This window comes from Nothobranchius furzeri, chromosome 8, assembly GCF_043380555.1.
Source record: "Nothobranchius furzeri strain GRZ-AD chromosome 8, NfurGRZ-RIMD1, whole genome shotgun sequence".
NCBI lineage: Eukaryota > Metazoa > Chordata > Actinopteri > Cyprinodontiformes > Nothobranchiidae > Nothobranchius > Nothobranchius furzeri.
Window position 1 is genome coordinate 70778697 of NC_091748.1, and position 19820 is coordinate 70798516.

Below are 19820 nucleotides of genomic sequence, written 5' to 3' on the forward strand. Positions count from 1 at the left end.
AGAGGGTTAAAAAAGGAAATCTTTACTCTGCAGATGAGACCTGATTTTTAACTGTTTCATGTGCCTAGTAAAAAGTGCGATAATAAAAAAAACAATTTCCATTTATTTCAGCCTTCAGTACCTCAAACGTTTGGGGCAGCCAATGCAAATCAGTAATCGGGGCTTTGTGGCTGCTCTCTATGGCCGACATTGCACAGACGTGCAGGACAGGAGCCTTATTCTCTTTGATGGTATTGAGGTTCTGGAGGGAAAACAGAAACAAAAAGCCCAGCATGTGCTGTAGTGAGATGTGACAAATCATTCAAGTCAGACAAACTGTATTCAGTTTAAAGTCGTGCAAAAAAATAGTCCAACAGATTGTCAAAATACACAAAGCTTTCAAGAAAAGCTAAATTAGTCCTGAGACTTAAAGACAAAGCTAAATGTTTCTAAATTCTAGTGACATCCATGGAGAGTGCCCCTATCATCTGTGCAAGGAAGAACAAACATAGCAGAAAAAAAGATTGACACCACATTTGCAGTTTCAGATATTATTAGTTATATCACTAGTTGGAAAAGTTACAAATAAAAACTTCCTTGGTGTTGCTTGCATAATTCTTTAATTGTCTGGTTAACCAGTGAAGTTGCTACACAGTCTCCACAGCAGTCAGCATCCAAACAAAGATGCTGTAATGGATGCAACTGCCATTGTTTGTACTGCAAACAGCAGGAAGGGCAGAAATCTGGTTCGCCTGCCTGTTATGTGTCATTCGGTGGTCGATGAGGACTTGTGCAACAGCTGCCACATTGGGCTGTTGGCTCTGAAGAATAAGGGCAAACAAGGACAAAGAGAATGGAGGAGAGAAGGAAGGGTGGGAGCTGAAGAGGGCTGGGGACAGCTGTTTCACTGTAGTCAAAAACACAAGCTGGTGGGGGTGTACGGTACGCATTTGTTTACATTTGTTTAGCAGTCAGAAGATATCTGTGCAGGCAGGGGTGTCGTGTTCCCGAGCCGAGGTGAGTGACACCATCTCCATTCTCACTGTTATTGAGCTGATTTCCCACAGGTGAGGAGCGGAGGGGGCTGCAGCTGCAGAAGATTCCCGATCAGGAACTCGGGTATAAAAGGAGGATGGAGACACCTCACTACGCCGGATGATTGCACCAGTTTAGGTAGCCCCAGCCACTCGTACTTGTACTTGTTAATTCGCTTTGTCTTTGTTTTGGAAAACTTGGATTTTGAACTCGGACTGATTTGTGGATTACGTTTGTGGATTACCCCTTACGTCTGGTGTTTGTTTGCCTTCCCTCAGGATCCTCACACAACCTGCCTCACCCTCGCTGTTTGGACTCTGGATTACTACATGCACCACGTCCCATCCTCCTCCGTTGTTCCTGTCTGGTCCCTCTCTGCTACCTCACCCATCCTGGATCGCTCACCTTCTGCCCAGCGCTCACCTCGGCTTTCCCGCCTCCCTCGTTCACCCCGAGCGCTATATGGACAAGAGCAGTACTGCTCACTCCCCACTGGACTTCCCTGTGCTATTTTCGTTCCCATTTTTGAATAAAGAACTTTTCTTTAACTCAACCAGCTCGTCGAGTTTGATTCTGCATGTCTTGGGTTAGACACGTACCTCGAGTCATGACAAGGGGACCCACAGCCGGAGTCTGACGCCAAAGTGAGGGTTTTTAAAACGATTCTTCTTTGAGGAAGATGAGCTGGGTCATGTGTTGAGACTAAAAATAAGTGTTAACGGCGGCGCTTGTTAAAATCTTTTAAAAGCTTTGTTTCGGTTAGTGGTCTGCTTAGTGACATATGCTTTTGGGAGGTGTGCTCATGACGTAGCGTGTCCTGCTGGAGCGACACGTCGTGCAGTCTGACTCACAGAAATCTTGCGCCATGCAGTGTGACACCTTTCTGGAATTCTCACAGTAGCAGCCTGAGTGGGGGATGGGTGTGCGTGGCCAGCAACGGTTTATTTTCTTAAAGTGACAGAGCTCTGAAACAGCTCATTCTGGAAGGCACTGAAACCATCAAGAATAAAACGGCTAAATGGCCTCACGTGAGTGCGATTTAGTGCAAAGAATTTCATGAACATGTTTTGTATCAACCATTAAGAAAAAAAATCCTAATATGTCTCCATAAAAAGTCACTCTGGCTCTAGAACAGCAGGTTGCAGACCCCTGTTCTAAATAAAGAGTATTTTTTATGACTAAATTCACACAGATGTAAAGTTTTACTAAATTAACTTCAAAAATACGCATACTGCAACTGCCTCTAGCCAGACGAGCCTGATTATGTAACTGCATTCCCATCTAATGAGAGAGGAGGAGAGAAGTCAACATATCATCATCTCACATTGTCATACACCAATTCAAGATGAGTGGTTTGTTAGACTGAGGAACAATACTTGAATAAACCCAATGTCACTTAAAAAATTCTATTACCACACAAACCACAAAATAGTTTGAAAAGAAGAAAGTATTTGTGTAATATTGTACAGGGATGAGACGCGTGTACTTACGAATATGTGAGATTTGTTTGAGGTCGTATTGCTGCCAGAAGGATCTTCTTGTAAGTGTTTGGTGTAAGCAGAAATGTCCCACAACAGAACCTGAGACAGAAGCAGTTGTTAGAGCTCAACATTTGATATAGTAAAGTAAAAAATATATATATATTCTGAAAGACCATTTTTGTTGTTGTTGTGATATTATTTTCTTAGCTGTTTCAAATTAGACAGAATTCATAAGTAATTAAAAAGTATTAATTCAATTTTGTGACACATTTTTTTCAAAGAATAAAAAAAACATTTATTATGAATCAATGTCTCTGAATAACAAAAACGGGCTGAAGATTAAAAGAAAAAAATATTAATGTGCAAGAAGCCAAATTCCTGGAATGAGGCCACGGGGATTATTAAAGGTTGAATATGGAACAATTGAATAAAAAGTTATATTAAAAAATAGTAATAATATCTCCACGGGGCATTCAGATGTGTGTAGAATGAAGGGACAGTGTTTTTTTAAAGCTATAGTTTAATTAATTAAAAAGTAATGAAATATTTATTTTGACAGGCACAACACTGGGTTTATGTTTACATCTACCAGCCAGTAGAGGGCACCATCGTGGCAAGGCTGGCCCTGTGGAAAATGGCAGACTCGGCAAGTGAAGCAGCTGCTTCTGAGCCCAGGGGTGTTTCTCAGTGTCGAGGTACCTCACCTTGATGCCTTGGTCCCCTCCAGTTGCCTAGGAGTGTTTCCCAACCCTGGTCCTCAGGGCACACTGACCTGCATGTTTTCCATGCACACCTGATTTTCATTGGCTCCTCAGGAGGACATCAAGTGCTGCAGATGCCTGTTAATCACTCATTCAGGTGTGTGGCAGCAGGGAAACACTGGCGTTTGAAAGGGCAACAGGGAAAACATGCAGGGCAGAGTACCCTGAGGTCCGGGGTTGGGAAACACTGACCTAGGAGATATGTCATCAGGAACCGCTCCAACCCCTCTGACTCTTGGTCTCATTTACCCCTAGTTATTTGTTTATTGGACTCACCTGCCCCTTGTTATCATACCCATGTGTTTCTGACTATCCTTGTGTATTTATACCCCATGTTTTGTACTTGTCCTTTGTCAGATCATTGTTGTGTTTTCACCCTGTTGCGTTACTCCTGTTGTATCACCCTACCTGCCATTATTCATTGAATCCATTTTTTTTTAACCTGATCTGGCATTACTGCCTCCTGGTCCAGCTCCACCACACATGGGTCCACCACCATCTACACTGCACCGTGACAGAATGATCTGACCCACCTGGACCTGTGGTGAGCTTTAACACCTGCCTGGAGGATAATTTATTTTTTTGCTTTGTCTTCATTCCAGCAGAAGGAGTTTTGTTACTGGGGGTTTCAGCGCATCCTAGCTGTTTCCGGGTGGTCGAACCCATTCTCCTCTCCTGTGCTGCCCACCCTGTCCTGGTTTTACCACGGAAGCTGCAGAAGTCTTGGAGATTTTGTGGAGTAGACCCCCTACGCACGCCAATGTTCTCTTGGTGGTAGGGCTCGTCTCCCCGCTCCTCTACTGCTTCCCTTCACCTGAGCCTCTGCCTGTGGACCCAGTGTATCCTGATGTGCACCTGCCCTGACCGGATTGTCGGGTACCTGCCGCTGATCCTGGTTTTTTCGCTCAGCTCCTCTACAGTATATCAACTCTCCGACCATCTCCAGATCTCCTTTGGATCTACGTCTTGTGGTCCAGCCATACCGCCTGATTGGGAGGCCCCAGCTCGCTGCCTTGCCCTCAGTATCGTGCTGTCAGGTCTTGGGGTTTTCATGCGCCCTCCTGGGAGCTTCAGGTCCTTGGACTTTTGATGGACATAGTCTCCTCCTCTCCTTCTAGGAGGGACTCCTGTCATGGGTGTCAGGAGGCGCCCCTTGGGAGGGGGTACTGTCAGGATCTGCTCCAACCCCTCTGACTTTTGGTCTCATTTACCCCTAATTGGTTGTTTATTGGACTCACCTGCCCCTTGTTTCTGACTATCTTTGTATATTTATACCCCCTGTTTTGTACTTGTCCTTTGTAAGACCATTGTTGTGTTTTCACCCTGTTGCGTTACTCCTGTTGCATCATCCTACCTGCCATTATTCATTAAGTCCATTTTTTATTTTTTACCTGATCTGGCATTACTGCCTCCTGGTCCAGCTCCACCACACATGGGTCCACCACCATCTACACTGCACCGTGACACCAACAAGGCGTGTTCCAATGTCCATGTGCTACAGAGGCATCTGTTCTCCATTTGTTAACCGTTTAGCTAGCTGAGCAAAGATACACATGAGGTGTCTCCTGGCCTTGGTAAAAAAAATTCCTAGAATACAGCGCAATTTTTCAATAAGATGGACCAGTGTAAGCAAAGAGCCTGGCCTAGGAAGACGTCGCCTTGCCTGGCCAGGTGCCTTGACGTTGAGAAACACCCCCGAAGATGTCGTTATCTCAGAAAATGAGCAGCCATAAAAGATCTAAAACCTGAGTGAGTTTAGGTGAAGCCTAAAAGAGATGAATCCAAACAAAAAATGTCATGTTTTAGCAGGGTCCCTGGTGTCGCGATGGCTGGAAACCTTGTTCTATTGTTGCAACTACAACCTCCACACACTAGATGTTGCTTTGGTGTTCGTGTTCCATATTTAACTTTTAAGTAAAACTGAAAATTAAATAAAAATGTTATAACGAAACACAAGAAAAAGCTGCTGATTGTATATTATGTCAAGTGAAAACGTCACACCTGGCCATTCACGCAACCACCAGCAATGATGTTTGGATTGGAGGGGCAGAACTCAAAGGCCCAAACGTCATCTGGGCTCTCCAGAAGCAGCTTTAAAACACAGAAAATCCCAAATAAAGTTATTTGATTTTAACATTATAAATAGGTACATATTCCAATCACATGTGCTTAACTCTAGTCTCTCATTGCAAAGTCACTATTACCCAAAAGTATTTGTAGGGTGTACATCTACACTCTTTGAAGTCAACTTGATTCTGATTATGTCTGTCAACTTTACATATTCGGACCCACAACCTGAGGTGGTAGAAGCTGAGTTTTCCCCAACACACACTCCGAGTGCTGCTAACTGACACTGTTTCAGATCACACTGAACATTATCTTCACGATTTGACCAAAGGGTTCTAACGCCATCAATTCTTATGAAAGTCTGCGGGAGAAACTCATTCTTTAAAGACCAGGTTTATAGAGAAACCCTTTTTTACATGTTATTTTTAAATAAACGATCAGTTAGTCTGAGTTTAACGCGCTGGCGGAACGTGAAACATCTACCCCTATTTCCTTTGTAACGGAACGGAATGACTCTTATTTTTCCCTTCTTTGCTCAGAACTAATCTGCATGAGAGATAGTCTCAAGGTCTCATGCATTCCTTCTAACCTGATTATTTTCAGCTCAACAGAAGAATGAAGAATGAACTCTTTTCTTTTAATTAATCAAAGAACTCTATTTTAATAAAGCTAATCCATCAAAGTATTAGTCAATAAATAAGATGTGACTGACCTATGAAATCAAAATATTAACTACTTTATTATGATCCTATAGAAATAATAAGTACTGTGACTTTAAGTGTTCCAACAGGACTCATTTCACGTAGTGTTAAAAGGACCGAACACATTACTCTCACTGATCCAATCAGAATCTTACAGATCTGACGGAGGCGTGCTTCTGATGGTGTTTGGTCATTTTCATTCGACAATAAACCATAACATCCGAGGTATAAAACTATGCCACGTCAGCTCTAACGCCAGTTCAAAGTGTTCCAGAGAAAGTGACGGAGTGGCCAATCCTGATCTTTTAACTCTTTAACCGAAAGAACCAACGACAAGCTGAAAAATCCAGTCGCTATACCAACCAGCGGCAACAGCCTTTCAGAACAAAAGCTCAACCATACACAGACCCAGGCTTTTACTTTTTCAGTGTGAGAACTTGAAGGTGTGGCATGAGTGTGTGTGAAAGGGGTCAGGTGCATGTGTCTAACGCTCAATGTGTGAGAGTTGGCAGCCCTGAGAAACGACCCGTTAGCATTAACAACTCTACCACACAGCAGAACTCCTCCAGGCTTGTATTACTTGTAGAGATTAAACATCAACGCTGCAGTGGTAGAGTTGTGTTGCTGTGAGCCAATCCAAGGTGAGATGTCCAAATATCAGGAAATAAAACTCCAATTCCTGTCGTCTGAAATTAATCTCTGATGTGGCTCACTCCTACTTCCTGAAACTAGCACACTGGAGCTCTGATTCCCCAGAGTACGACTTACAAGGCATTCCTTCCTACTAGACACCACAGCATATGTATTGATTAATCAAGTGATCCACACCTTATAATCTTACATCTGCATGTATAACACATGCCCCAATAAGAAAAACATGAAATTAACTTTATAAGATGCATAAAAGGACTGCAGTGCTTTGCCCCCTGCAGCAATTCTTCTCTATGCAACAAACACAGAGACAATGCGTGACTTCAGGGAAGATTTACACAAATCAGAAGTGGGGTTACTTTACTTTAGCAGCTCAGGTTTATCGATTAAGAGCCTGGGTCAGTTCAATAAGGCCTCTCAGATGTTCCTACAGCAAATGATCTTGAATGTCACATTAAACTTTCTTCTCAACCAAATATCAGATGAGAAGGTCTCTTAAGTTTCTGCAAAAGTGGTGCTCTCTTACCTTGATAGTTTTGTCAGATAAGCTGTAGAAGATGATGAAAGCAGGTCTGGAGAGCGGCACTGTGATTGTGGCCTCTTTATTCTTTGTCTGCATGTTGTCTATCAGAGCCACAGCCATAACACCTGCCAAATCAAAGTGTTGAGTTGCAAAGACATCTTAAAAGAGGATGGTAAAAATGCTGCCAATGCCTACATTTCATGATGCCAGCCATGATTAAACCCCAACAGACTAACTAGATTGATGATTTTATTCAGTCAAATGACTTAAACAAGACACAAAACTTCAGTCCTAATATTGTTTTTGAAGCAAATGACAACACCCTGGCTTTTCTGAAACGTTAACTATATCGGTCCACTGATTAAAATTCTGAGCTTTTACCATCGATGGTGGGGTGCCAGTTCATGCAGCTGATTTTCTTGTCTGTGGTACACTTCGGGTCTCTGAAGGAAAAGTACAACTCTAAATATCCAGAAATCTGTCTAGCCCCATCATCTTCAAACTCTGTCTCTAAAGACTTCCAGGGATCCTTTGCAATCTCTCCCTCCTGCAGGGCTTTTAAGATCCTGCAACACAAGAAATGAATTCATGGTAAAGCTGAAGATGCTGTTCTTTCTGGTCATTTTTATGTTCTATTATAGAAACAACATATGGGTTTGTATCGCGTTTAAAGCGTGCCACAACCCGTGCACGCGCATTGGGTCCACAGCGCGCGTGTGAACGGGACTCGCGAGCGAAAATATACATGGCAGCGCGCGCGTGAACGGGACTCGCGAGCGAAAATATACATGGCGAGAGGTCATTTGTGCACTGAGAGGGAGCAAACTGTGTCTGTGAGCGCACAAGGATGTGCACAAGTGACAAACCTGCGTGCGCGTTGTCAACGAGCACACGGCAGAGGAAAACGTGCCCGTGCGGCAGCCTCTGTGCGCGCTCGGCAGCCTCTCTGCGCGCTCGGTTTCTGACTCCTGCTCGCTCGGCTGTAAGGGCTTTTGGCACTCTGGAGGCGTGGCCTGTGGCAGATCTTCTCTGTCCTCTGATTGGTTAGTTTACCCCGCACTTTACCCTCTATCTATATAAAAAAGTCTGATATTCAGTAGTTGCTGGCATAGCTCAGCTGGGAGAGCGGGTGACTCTCGCCCCGGAGGATCCATGTTCGAGTCCGGGCAAGGAAAATGCAGTAGATGTCATGTTAATTTTTCTTAATTTCAGGTATTTTACAGTTGTGACCGTTCAACTGTCATTAAACGTCCGAATGTTTGCTGGGCAGTGTTTTAAAAAGTGCACATAAGCTAGATGGTTTTAACCATATAAAATTACATTTTTTGTGATACTGGAAAAATACATACTGAAATAAAACTACTGGTTGAAAACTTTATGACTGTGATTGTACAATATATGACTCACTAATACACTGCAAACTCCCTTAGAGTGGGGCTTCCAGAGAGAGAGAGAGAGAGAGAGAGAGAGAGAGAGAGAGAGAGAGAGAGAGAGAGAGAGAGAGAGAGAGAGAAAGTTCTTGCCTCATTAATGTATTGTTTATTTTTTTCAGTATTTAATTGACAAATTATCCTTTCAAATAATTAATTGATGAGTTACATAATTGTCCATTTAGAATTGTTGAATGGACTGAGTAAAGTTTGGTGCCCTTTATATATTTCAAAACGTTTTTATTTTTATTTTAATGATGCATATAAATAATTTAAATGTTAATTTAATGAAATATTTCTATTTTTTCATTACCTCACCCTTGTTTTGACAAAAACGGGACCTTGCTGGATAATATCATGGAGAAACTATTTGTTCACAGTACATGGCTCAGTGAGGATCTGTGTAAAGGAGGAGATACTCAGAAATCTGTCTGCAGATTGTTACAACCCAGACTGGAAGTGGTGGGCTGTAATAAGAAAGGAGACCTGGCAGCAACTGCTGAATTTCAGATTTTTTTATATAGATAGCTAGAGAGTAAAGTGCGGGGTAAACTAACCAATCAGAGGATAGGGAAGATCTGCCACAGGCCACGCCTCCAGAGTGCCAAAACTCCTCACAGCCGAGCAAGCGGAATTAGAAACTGAGCGCGCAGAGGCTGCCGAGCGCGCAGAGAGGCTGCCGCGCGCGCACGTTTTCCTCTGCCGTGTGCTCGTTGGCAACGCGCGCACGCAGGTTTGTCACTTGTGCACATCCTTGTGCGCTCACAGACACAGTTTGCTCCCTCTCAGTGCACAAATGACCTCTCGCCATGTATATTTTCGCTCACGAGTCCCGTTCACGCGCGCGCTGCCATGTATATTTTCGCTCGCGAGTCCCGTTCACACGCGCGCTGTGGACCCAATGCGCGTGCACGGGTTGTGGCACGCTTTAAACGCCATAGGTTTGAGCTTTTATAAGAGGCAAACCAATATGGGAAGAAAATAACTTTTTTACCTGGGAGTCACTTTGTTACAAAAACTCTTCAGACTCTCATCCTGAAGGATGCTTTTCAGCTCCTCATTGCTTAACTGCCTTGGGCTGTACTGGCTGAAGTTATTCCTCTGAGGACTTCTGTAAAACGAACACAGGCAGACAAATTACATCAGGGATAGAATTAATGTAAAGATACAATTATGGGTGGGATTTAACTCTTTGGTGCATAATGGTCACTGCAGTGGACAGGTACTCAAAATTGTTATGTATTTATTTTTGCTATTAAGCACAGCTGTTGAAGACTTTATTGCATTTGAGCCCCTCCATTTGGACTTCAGTGAGTCAAGTCAACATATTTCATGTTCAGAATGCACACTGTCCACTGAGGTGGACATGTAATAAATTATTTGTAAATTAACAAAATGTTACAAAAAATATTTGTTGAAATTTGTTTCATTCACACCTAAAGATGAATTAAAAAATTGTTTAAAAAATCATGGTTGAAGATTTCATAATTCATGCATCAGAGGGTCAATGCGATAATGGTGATTAATTACTTTTTTTTAAATTATGCATTGAAAAAGTACCCCTTGGGTCTGAGCACGCCCCAATTGGGTGGCGAAAAACTCTAGCATCAAACTTTATGACCTATATATATATCATCAAGCTGCACCTCTAACAAAACTGCAGAGCCTGAGCTACAAGACCATATCAACCTTTTCTAGGTGCTTCAAACACAACAAAAACTACAATTAAACAAAACATGACAAACCGTTCTTCATGAAGAAAATAAAGAAAAAAAATTCACCTTTTTTGTTCTGTTTTGTAGTCGTTAGAAAGCCTAGGCAGTACTTCCCCTGAACTCTATACTACACCTCTATATACACTAGCAGTGCTCTGCTGCCACCTAGTGTTAGGTTACCTTTATAATGAGATCAAAGTATTAAAAGAGATCTTGTGGTTACATAAATATACTTATTAAAGGTGTGGGCATGTCATCTGCGCCTCACTAACATTATTTTTAATAAAAAGTCATTTCCTGGGCGCAAATTGTCTTGAACGATCAAAGTGTGATTAATCAAGATGAATCAATTACAAAACTTCAAATCAATTACATTTATTTTTTAACTGAGTCCAACCCCTAGATAAAACACAAGAAAACAAAGTCTGCCTTTGTCTTACTGGCATGTTATATGTATAGTTTTGTTGCCGTACCGGTGTGTCTGAGTACTGTCATTTTGCAGCACAGTAACAGGCTGAATCCCGACGTCTCTCTGCATCAGTTTGATGCTGAACCTGCTGTGGTTCTCAGAGGGAATCTCCAGTATGTTGTCTGTGGTGGTGCTGTCAGAAAAACTAAAGGGTTGTCCAAATCTACGATGAACTTTCTGGACCAGGATCTTCAGCTGATGAGGAGAAGGTGATAGAATTGATAGAGATGTGAAATGGAAACACAGACATGAATGAGACTAAGACTGGATTTAAGCTATACTGCAGTGCCTTTTCTCTTGTCTCCTTGACAGACTCTTCATCAATTTCCTTTTCACTGCCAAGCGATATCCATCCCTTTGGTTCTGGTGTTACAGTCTCAGGGGGCTGCAAAACACAGACAGAATTACAAGAAGACACAGAACAGATGACCTGAAATACAAGGATACGGTTTCACGTGATGGTGGAAACTGAGAAATCTTCACATGCATTATAAAAAAAGAGTTCTGCTTACTGCTAGTATCCGGTTCTTGGCCTCTGGTGTCAAAACCAAGTAGAAGCTCTGACCATAAGTCAAGTCTGGGTCAAAAACCAGCAGGAGCTCCTCCTCTGGGTAGTCCTGTTAGTTAGAAAAACGTGTGGAACTCTCAATATTCAGTTTTTAATTTTGGATTAAATGTAAAATTTATGAGATGCTTTTGGGGGGAATGCAAAATTTCTTTCCAAAATGGAACATTTTGTTTATGACAAATAATATTATGGGGTTAAAAATACAGAAACCTCTGTAAGCATCACTAGCATGAAGGAGAGGGCTTTCCTGTAAAAAGGAAAGCTGGCAGGGCTGATGAGTCAGTACGAGTCCCTCAGGAGACTAGATGGCCTCATTAGAGTAATGTGCTGCAATAGAAGGAGCAATAATGCATCAAGTATGGAGGGGGGTGTTTTTTTTTAATCAAAATCAGACAGAGAGAGATTATATGCTAATTTAACTCTGCTCGTCATGGGAGGATCTAGAAATGTATACAGGAGGCAAAGGGTCTGGGCATTAGGGGCATTAAACATCAAGTATGAGGGCTCACTAAGTTTTTATTTCAAAATCAGACTTTTAGTCAAGATGATCTCTGCTATTCAGTGACGAACTTAGAAACGTTTACATGGAGGGGCAAAGGGTCTAAACAGGAGAGCAGAAACCCTTTATAACTATTAATTGTGTCATTATTCCTTCTAAGAAAACAAAATATTTTGGTGTAAATGAGAAAAAAATACATGTTCAACAAAATAGATACAGAAGATAAATTAAGTTTATGCACATTTTAAGGATATAAAAGTAAGGGGGCAGCTGAGGGGGCTCAGTAGAAGGGAAGTTGCCTCCGACCCCACCCACGGTAGATCCGCCCCTGCTGCTCCAACAGCCTTCATCCCTGGGTCTCTATCTCAGTCTTACCAGCACAATCTGCTTCACAGAACTAAAGTCAGACGTCTCAGCCCTTTTCTTGATGTCCTCCATGATGATGTCTTTTTTCAGCAGCTTGTAAGTGCTCTTCTGTGTGATGTCCTCATCAGCGCAACAACCGAAGAGCTCCTGGGTGGCTGACGTCAGGGCCACGGGGAAGATGTCATCAGGGTGATCTTGATAACAGAAATTACAACCAGTAGTGAGGATTTACAGTAATAATGGTGAATGCTGAAACATCTCTCTTATGTTTTTGGTCTTAAAGAATATCCATAATTAATATAATTTTATTTTATTCTAAAATAACTAATTTTATAGGATCAGAATAAACAGAAATGTTACTGATGACATCAAACATGAAAAAATAACTTGAAAATAAAGCAAGTAACAAATGTTATGATAATATTTTAGGGATTGTTTTCTTTTTACAATACTGTTATTTTTAAATGACATCTAACTGAATCTCTACTGTGTAATTTCTTTTTTTTAGATTTTTCTATTTCATACACACAACATCTGTGCACATCCTCTGTATGTTCGCCCTTGCTCACATCCGGGCACACATCAGCAAACAGGGCTCTGCATAATAATAGTTTTCCTGCTGCTTGTGGTCTCTCCCGTCAAAGTTCTTCCACAAGGTTGCTGTGAGGACGTCAGGAATGCTAAAGTAAAGCTTAAGTAACCACTTCCCAGCTGGGCGTGCCAACCTTTTCCACTCACACCACTTAGGCCTTGTGCCAAATCATTGTAGTGGAAACTCACACCCTTCATTTCACAAACTTATGAGTCAACTTTGGAATTTGCACAGATGGGAAAAAGAGTATAATGTTCTATTTCCCCTCAAAGTAATGTAGTTCTCCATAAACTTATCTTTACTTTGCCAGGCTTCACTAATACCAAACAAAAGTCCATAATTATGATAGTTTTAAACTAAATTAGCTTTCTTTCTGTCTCTGTTACTAGAATGTAGGAATTTATTTCAAACATTGACAGCCTCTTAAAGGGGCATTATGGAAGTTTGACAGCCAAAACATGTATAGAAATAATAAATGTCTTCTTCATACATTCTCCTGCAATGCCCTGGTCCTGTAGAATGAGCCCTGGCATTTTTACTGTGATTGCATGTTTTTCTGTATAATCACAGAAAAAGAGAGATGCTCGGGTCGAGCAGGCTGCTTCATGCGCGTTCACGCTCAGGCATAGCCCGTAGCTTTGCTATCAGTAGCTTAGCAGCAGAGAGAGAGGCAGTGCCAACTCAGCGACTTTGTCGCTGTTCCTAACGCCTAGTGACAAAGCTAGCTACATTTCTGAGGACCCTTAGCTACTTTCTGTAGAACTTTCTTCTAGATATTTCCTGCAAATTAGCAAGAAAATAGCCATTTTCGCTTCGAATCCTTCGTTGGTTTGACGTTGTTTCAGCTGTCATCAAGGATATAAATGTTGCAGATACTATTAATGTTACTAGAGTATAGCTCACCTTGTAAGATGTCTGACTCTCATGCAGAAGTCCTGGATATTAACATTGTTTATTTAGAGTTTCTCTTTTACATTAATGATATATTTTTTTATAGCAAGATGCCCAAATTTTTATTTGAGACTCGCCAAACGGCATTGAATTCACAGATAAAAAAGATGTGAGTTCAACTTTCATTTTGGAACAATTTTTCAAGCAATGGAAGGGAATGATCTGAGCATGCAGGAGGACTGACCCATCATAAACCTTTGTCGGCTGTGCTGAAGAGAAAGGTACAGAACCAAATTATTTAATTAATTAGCTGCACGTTCTCCTGTCCTCTGTCCTCCGGGCCACACACACACACACACACACACACACACACACACACACACACACACACACACACACACACACACACACGCGCGCGCGCACACACACACACACACACACACATACAAACACACGGGACTGTCTCAGCAGTTATTTTCGTTAAGGAGTGTGCACGTACAGCATGCGCGCCTCATGCACGAGCCTACTATTGAAGCTGCTGTTATGCTTTTGGCCTGAGGGGGCAATCGCGAGCAAAAAAATTCAAAAGTCCGTAAAGTCCCTTTAAGGAGTTATGCTAATAAGTCAGCATTTAATTCTCAAACTCACTTCCTTTTCTTTGCTTTTGATGCTTAGATTGTTTTCTTGTCCTCCTCTTTTATGTAGGTTAGCTATTCTAGAACTGCCTTTAGATGAGTGTGTGTTATGCTCCTTGTGGTCTTTATATGGAACTTGTAATTGGTCAATGTGTTGTCCTGCTTTGATATTTTGCTACTGTTCAGCACTTTCTGTAAACCTCCTGTTGTGTCTGAAAGTGCTTTACAGATCTAATGATATGGTATGGTATGGTATGGTATGGTATGGTGTGGTATGGTATGGTATGGTGTGGTATGGTGTGTTATGGTGTGGTGTGGAATGGTACGGTACGGTATGGCATGTGTCTCCCACTAGGGGGCAGTATTGGATAGGAGAAGTAGGTAAGAGAGAGAAGAAGTGCTGGAGAAAGTTAAAAAGCAAGTTACCCTCTACATGAAACTTACTTCACTCCCACTTCATGCTTGAAAAATGCAACAAATGCTGTTGCCTGGCAGACCAAGAGGGCAGAGCCTCTAACAAATACACACAAACAGGCTCACAACAGCATTATGACATCATAACGTCATAGTATACCTCTTACCCCCAAGTTCCACTACCTCCGCACCGCCCCCGCCCTCCGCAGCCGCTTGCTTCCGAACTCAATTTTTACTGGTACCCGCTCTACAACGGCTCCGCTCCGGTGCGGAGACCTGAGGTGCACAAACAAGCATGCGCGGGATTTTCGAGATCTTGCGATACAGTCCGAGCAATAAACGCGGAAGTTAGATCCAAACACCCGTTGTGTGGGAGAAGAATCGAAATGAACTGTTTAATCTGCCCATCATTTGTGTTGAGAGATCAGCAGTGTTTGGATCAACAAAGTGTGACTACTTTGATAGTGGAAACTGTATTTATGGCTTACTTTTGTGCATTTAAACTTCAGCCACCATCGATAGTTGTTAAAAGTTGGTAAACCTGTGCATATGAAACAAAAAACGCTTTTTGTTTATCGATTTATTGTGAAATAACGAAAGTTGTGCTTGCTCCCTTTCCTGTTGGGCGGTTGTGATTCCTGTCCATTGACTGCGGAGGTGCTCAGGCGTCCGGCAAAAATAGGATAGATTCTATTTTTGCCGGACGCCGGAACAGAGGGCAGTGCACTGCGCCGCACTGCTGCAGCACGGCCACAGTAGTGGAATAGCTCTGATTGACTACAATGGGACCGATTTTGCTGCGGAGTTCGTGACGGAGCGGAGCGGAGGTAGTGGAATTTGGGGGTTAGCCAATAGCGGTGGCAGATTTAAATTCAAATGTAGTGCAGAGTTTTTACCCGACGACGGCGCAACACTGACAGTTTTAGGCAGAATATTTAAATTTTAACTAAGATGCACTAAAGTGCCAAATCATTGACTACATGTGTCTACAGCACAATTTGACACTCATTTATGTAGTTTATCAGCAAAAAAAGTTGATTTGGGTGACTTGCTCTTTACATGTCGGTACATGTGACGCAGGTTTGAATAAAGCTTGGAAAAGGAATTCTTGCCTACTCGCGCTAGTTTCTGATACAATGGCCGCCCATAACAGCATGGTATGGCATGGTATAGTACACTGGGCTGTCAACTCACACACTGAACTTGAGACACAGGCATTTAACGTTCTTCACACACTTTCACGCCACACCTCCAATATCTCACGCTGAATAATCAATACCGCCCCCCACCTCTGACGTTCGGCGAATGGGCTAAAAGCAGTCCATGCTCAACACCCCAACCCCACGTTCTCACAGTTAGCGAATGGGGGATTCCCATCACTGGATCTGGTACAGTCGGGTCTGGTTATCTTTGGACCAGTGTGTTCCGGTATTGGTCTGCAATTTTCAGGCGAGCGTTTCGATCGCAGTTTAGGACATCACGTCAGCAGGCGGGGTTAAACAACCATCACGCACGATTTTATAAATTGTGCAAATATTCAGTATTTTTGTGCAGCAAGAAATGGTGTACAGCTCTAAAGACAAAAACTAAAAGCTTACCACAGGCTCCACTTGTGACTCCAGAGGACTACCTCGCTGCCTCGGCTATAAATAGCATCCAGCACATCGTAGCTACTCCGTGTATTTCTAATATCTGAAAAAAGAATCCACACACTGCAGCTTTTTCTGTCCTTAACTTTTCTATATTGGGTTTTAATTTCTTCATCTTGGCCTGACACTGCCGACGTCTGCTCTGATCCTTCAGATGCCATCTGATGAGAAAACAAACGTCCTTACCGATCTGTCAGGCTCCTTCTATGTACTCTAGAAGCTCTCAGGATGACAGTGAGGAGTGTACGGAGCTCTGAAGATGGCCAAAACTTGCTGCTACTTGCTGGCATTTTTTTTACATTCATGTACAGCTAATGAAAATACAAACAACTCTGTTTGTTTTGCTCGTTGCAAGTAGTGACGTACTTCTGTCAACCTAACCCTACAACAGAAGGGGGCCAAAAATGTCCTGTGACTGGCGCGGTCGGGACTTATTGTCTGGACCAGTTTTACAGTCGGAACACAAGAATTAGTGAACCGATCATCCCTATTCAATGCCAAATCAGTCAATGGAAATGCACTATTAGTGTATCTTTCTTCAGGCCACACATCAGGGGCAATTTTCAGATTTGTGGTTCACATTCACTTTTAGGGTTAAGACATGGACTTTGGTGAAGTGGAAGGGCAAAGTTGAGTTAAGGCGGAGCTAAATCCCAAAGGAATGTCTGGAAGTTGGTTCGGATTAGCCATGGCTTGAATTTATATTGCTGAGAATATGAGCTGTGATGGGATTAAACTGATGCACAAATAAACAAAACATAACAATGTAACCCTTAGGAATCTCAGAACAGTGATTTAGACCTCCTGTGAGTGAAACAATGACCTACACAGTAAGCAGACAGTGACATTCATATTGACCAAAAGAACGTTTGCAGGGTTAACCTCGTAAACACCAGTGACAAGGACCTCCAGCTGAAAAAGCGTGTCCAGAGGGCACAACTGAGTCGCATCCGAGCTGGGCAGACACTGTGCTTCTTAGACCTTTTGTTTCTGAGTCGTCAGTAAATGTGTTTTATTTTCAGCTGTCCTGGTTAAACAGCATATTTCACAATAGAAGAACAGCTTGTGTTATTTTGTAAACCCTCTAGGTGTATTGTGTTCATAATCAGTCACACAACAACAAAACTCCTCACAAATATCATTTAACCTTACTTTGTTGATCTTGTTTAAACTTTTTGTCGACATTTAATGATAAACAAATAATTTCACATTGAATCAATGTTAATGAGAAACTTTTTACAGACTATGTTTATGTTTATTTATTTGGAAGACGCTTTTATCCAAAGCGACTTACAATTTATAACCTATAGGGCATGTTGTGATCTGTGGGGGAAACCGGAGTACCCGGGGGGTAGAGAACACGCAACTCCACGCAGAAAGGCCGCAGCCGAGTTTTGAACCTGCAACCTTCGTGCTGCGAGGCAGCAGTGCTAACAACTGCGCCACCATGCAGCCCAGGTAGCCCAGACTGCATAAAGGCTTGATTCTCTTACCGATGTTAACTTCTGATTGTTGAGACCCACTCCTCCTTCCTGAAAGTGAAATAAAAGGGAGTAATTCACTTAATTAGTAATATGAAATAGTTTTTTATTAGATTTAAGCCAAAGACTAAAATGGATTAATTAAAAGTATGTATGTAAATGATAAGATGCTCACCTTTGCCTTTCCCCTTACTCCGTGCGCTGCTTGTAGATCTTTTGCGTCTTTTAGGTGGCATCCTTGTTCTTTGGACTTACGGATTCTCTAAAGAAAAAAAACTGATTTAAATTCATCTCAGATGTTTATTTCATTTGTAATTCATAGTAAATTACAGAAAAATGCATTGGTGATTGAAAGGTTTGAAAGTGACGCCATCTTGTGGAAAATAAACAGAACTGTCCTGTTTTGTTTTTATGGGATGTGTGGAAAAAGCTGTTAGATCGTCTAATTTCTTAGCACAATTGTAGAACAACAAAATTGACCTGGATCTCGAAAAAGTTTATGATCGTTTTTCTTTTTAATTTGAGGCAAAATATAAATAAACTACAGGTCAATGCAAGAAAGTTGCACATTTTGTTCAGAAACATGCTGAGCTTTGCCAATTTTACCTTTATTTGTAAAACATACGGTATGGGACGTTTAAATTTAAAAAGTATTTATCTATTTTTTCTTTAGTTATATGAATAATAAAAATTCAGGTTCAGATTCAGGTTTTGAGGGCCGCTTCTGGTTACTTTTCCAGTGCGGATGTACCAGCATTAAAGTTTGAATCATCTATTAGGAGTATAATTAATAGAACCATGTTACATTTCTGTCTAACTTGAAAACTATGTCTTGCTAAGTCAGCAAGATATTCTTTAAGGACAAGTTGTTCCGTTTTTAGCAATGTTGTGCTCAATGAATAACTTGCTTATTCTGATTTCTTGAAATGTAACAAATAGATGTGCAAAGTGGTTTTTCCACTTAAATCATTCAGTAAAGTATTTAGAGAGAAAGCTAAGAGACCATTCGCCCAACAGTGCGACCATACACCAACAAGTTCCGTGTAAACTTGGGCCGTTTTTAGCTAAACAATGCAAAATACTGGATTAAACCACAACTGCACACCCACACATTTTAAACATGAACATGACTCAGTGGTTCATGCAAATTTTGGTAACAAAAAGCTAATTTAGAGGCTGATGACTCCGGTCTGAACACGCCTGGCCTAAAAACCACAAGTTGCAGAATGCAGGGGTGAGGAAAAGTTGTAACAAGTGCATTTTAAAGTCACTTTACTGTTTAAGTTCATGTTTTATGGTCATGATATTAATACAAATGCACGTGTGAGCACTTCATTTTTATTTACATTGGTTTTCTCTATCTGGGGACTTTTTTTTAATTACCCCCGCGATATTTGCACTGGATCTCGCGAGATTCCAATCCCCCCAAAAAAGGGAACACAAAAACCGCAAAAAACTGATGAAAAGGTGGGAAAAAAAGAAAGAAAACGTAGATACCTCAGTGCTATTCGATATAACTCATTTTACTCAGTTCGCGAAAACTCTAAACATTTGTTTAATCGAAGTTTGTTCTCATAAACTTACCCAAACGTCCTGTTTTCTGTGTGCTATAGCCGACTTTAAAAGGAATTAATATAGAAGCCCATTGAGCCTAAAGTAAAGTAGCCTGCTAAATTCAACGTGATGATAACCATGGAGCAGATTATAGGAAAATAGAGTAACTTTGTCGGTAGTTTAACACATAAGTTTCTCGCTCAAACTGTAGCGTTGGTGTGGTTGCTATTGGTTACGAGCGAGGCGGGGTAAACCCCTGGACTGACAGCAATGATAGCCAATAAAATCTCAGCTTATCGATTACGTCACGCGTCAGCTGCTTGAGAAGCTACGTGCAGGTTTCACTAAAAAAAAAATCA

The 19820-nt window shown here is 41.7% G+C and overlaps 1 protein-coding gene across 1 annotated transcript in view; it reads right to left on the reverse strand.

The window, feature by feature from the left end:
* dnai3 (dynein axonemal intermediate chain 3) overlaps window positions 1-19607 on the reverse strand; it is a 34220-nt gene extending 14613 nt beyond the window's left edge. The window contains exons 1-13 of the mRNA XM_015971029.3: window positions 19492-19607; window positions 18083-18169; window positions 17920-17958; window positions 12255-12439; window positions 11325-11429; window positions 11102-11197; window positions 10817-11007; window positions 9623-9739; window positions 7580-7764; window positions 7202-7323; window positions 5258-5347; window positions 2505-2594; window positions 122-241 (exon numbers count right to left, since the gene is read on the reverse strand). Coding sequence (XP_015826515.3) covers window positions 122-241; window positions 2505-2594; window positions 5258-5347; window positions 7202-7323; window positions 7580-7764; window positions 9623-9739; window positions 10817-11007; window positions 11102-11197; window positions 11325-11429; window positions 12255-12439; window positions 17920-17958; window positions 18083-18143 — 1401 coding nt within the window. The 5' untranslated portion in view covers window positions 18144-18169; window positions 19492-19607. The remainder of the gene's footprint in view (window positions 1-121; window positions 242-2504; window positions 2595-5257; window positions 5348-7201; window positions 7324-7579; window positions 7765-9622; window positions 9740-10816; window positions 11008-11101; window positions 11198-11324; window positions 11430-12254; window positions 12440-17919; window positions 17959-18082; window positions 18170-19491) is intronic.
* Between the last annotated feature and the right edge of the window lie 213 nt (window positions 19608-19820).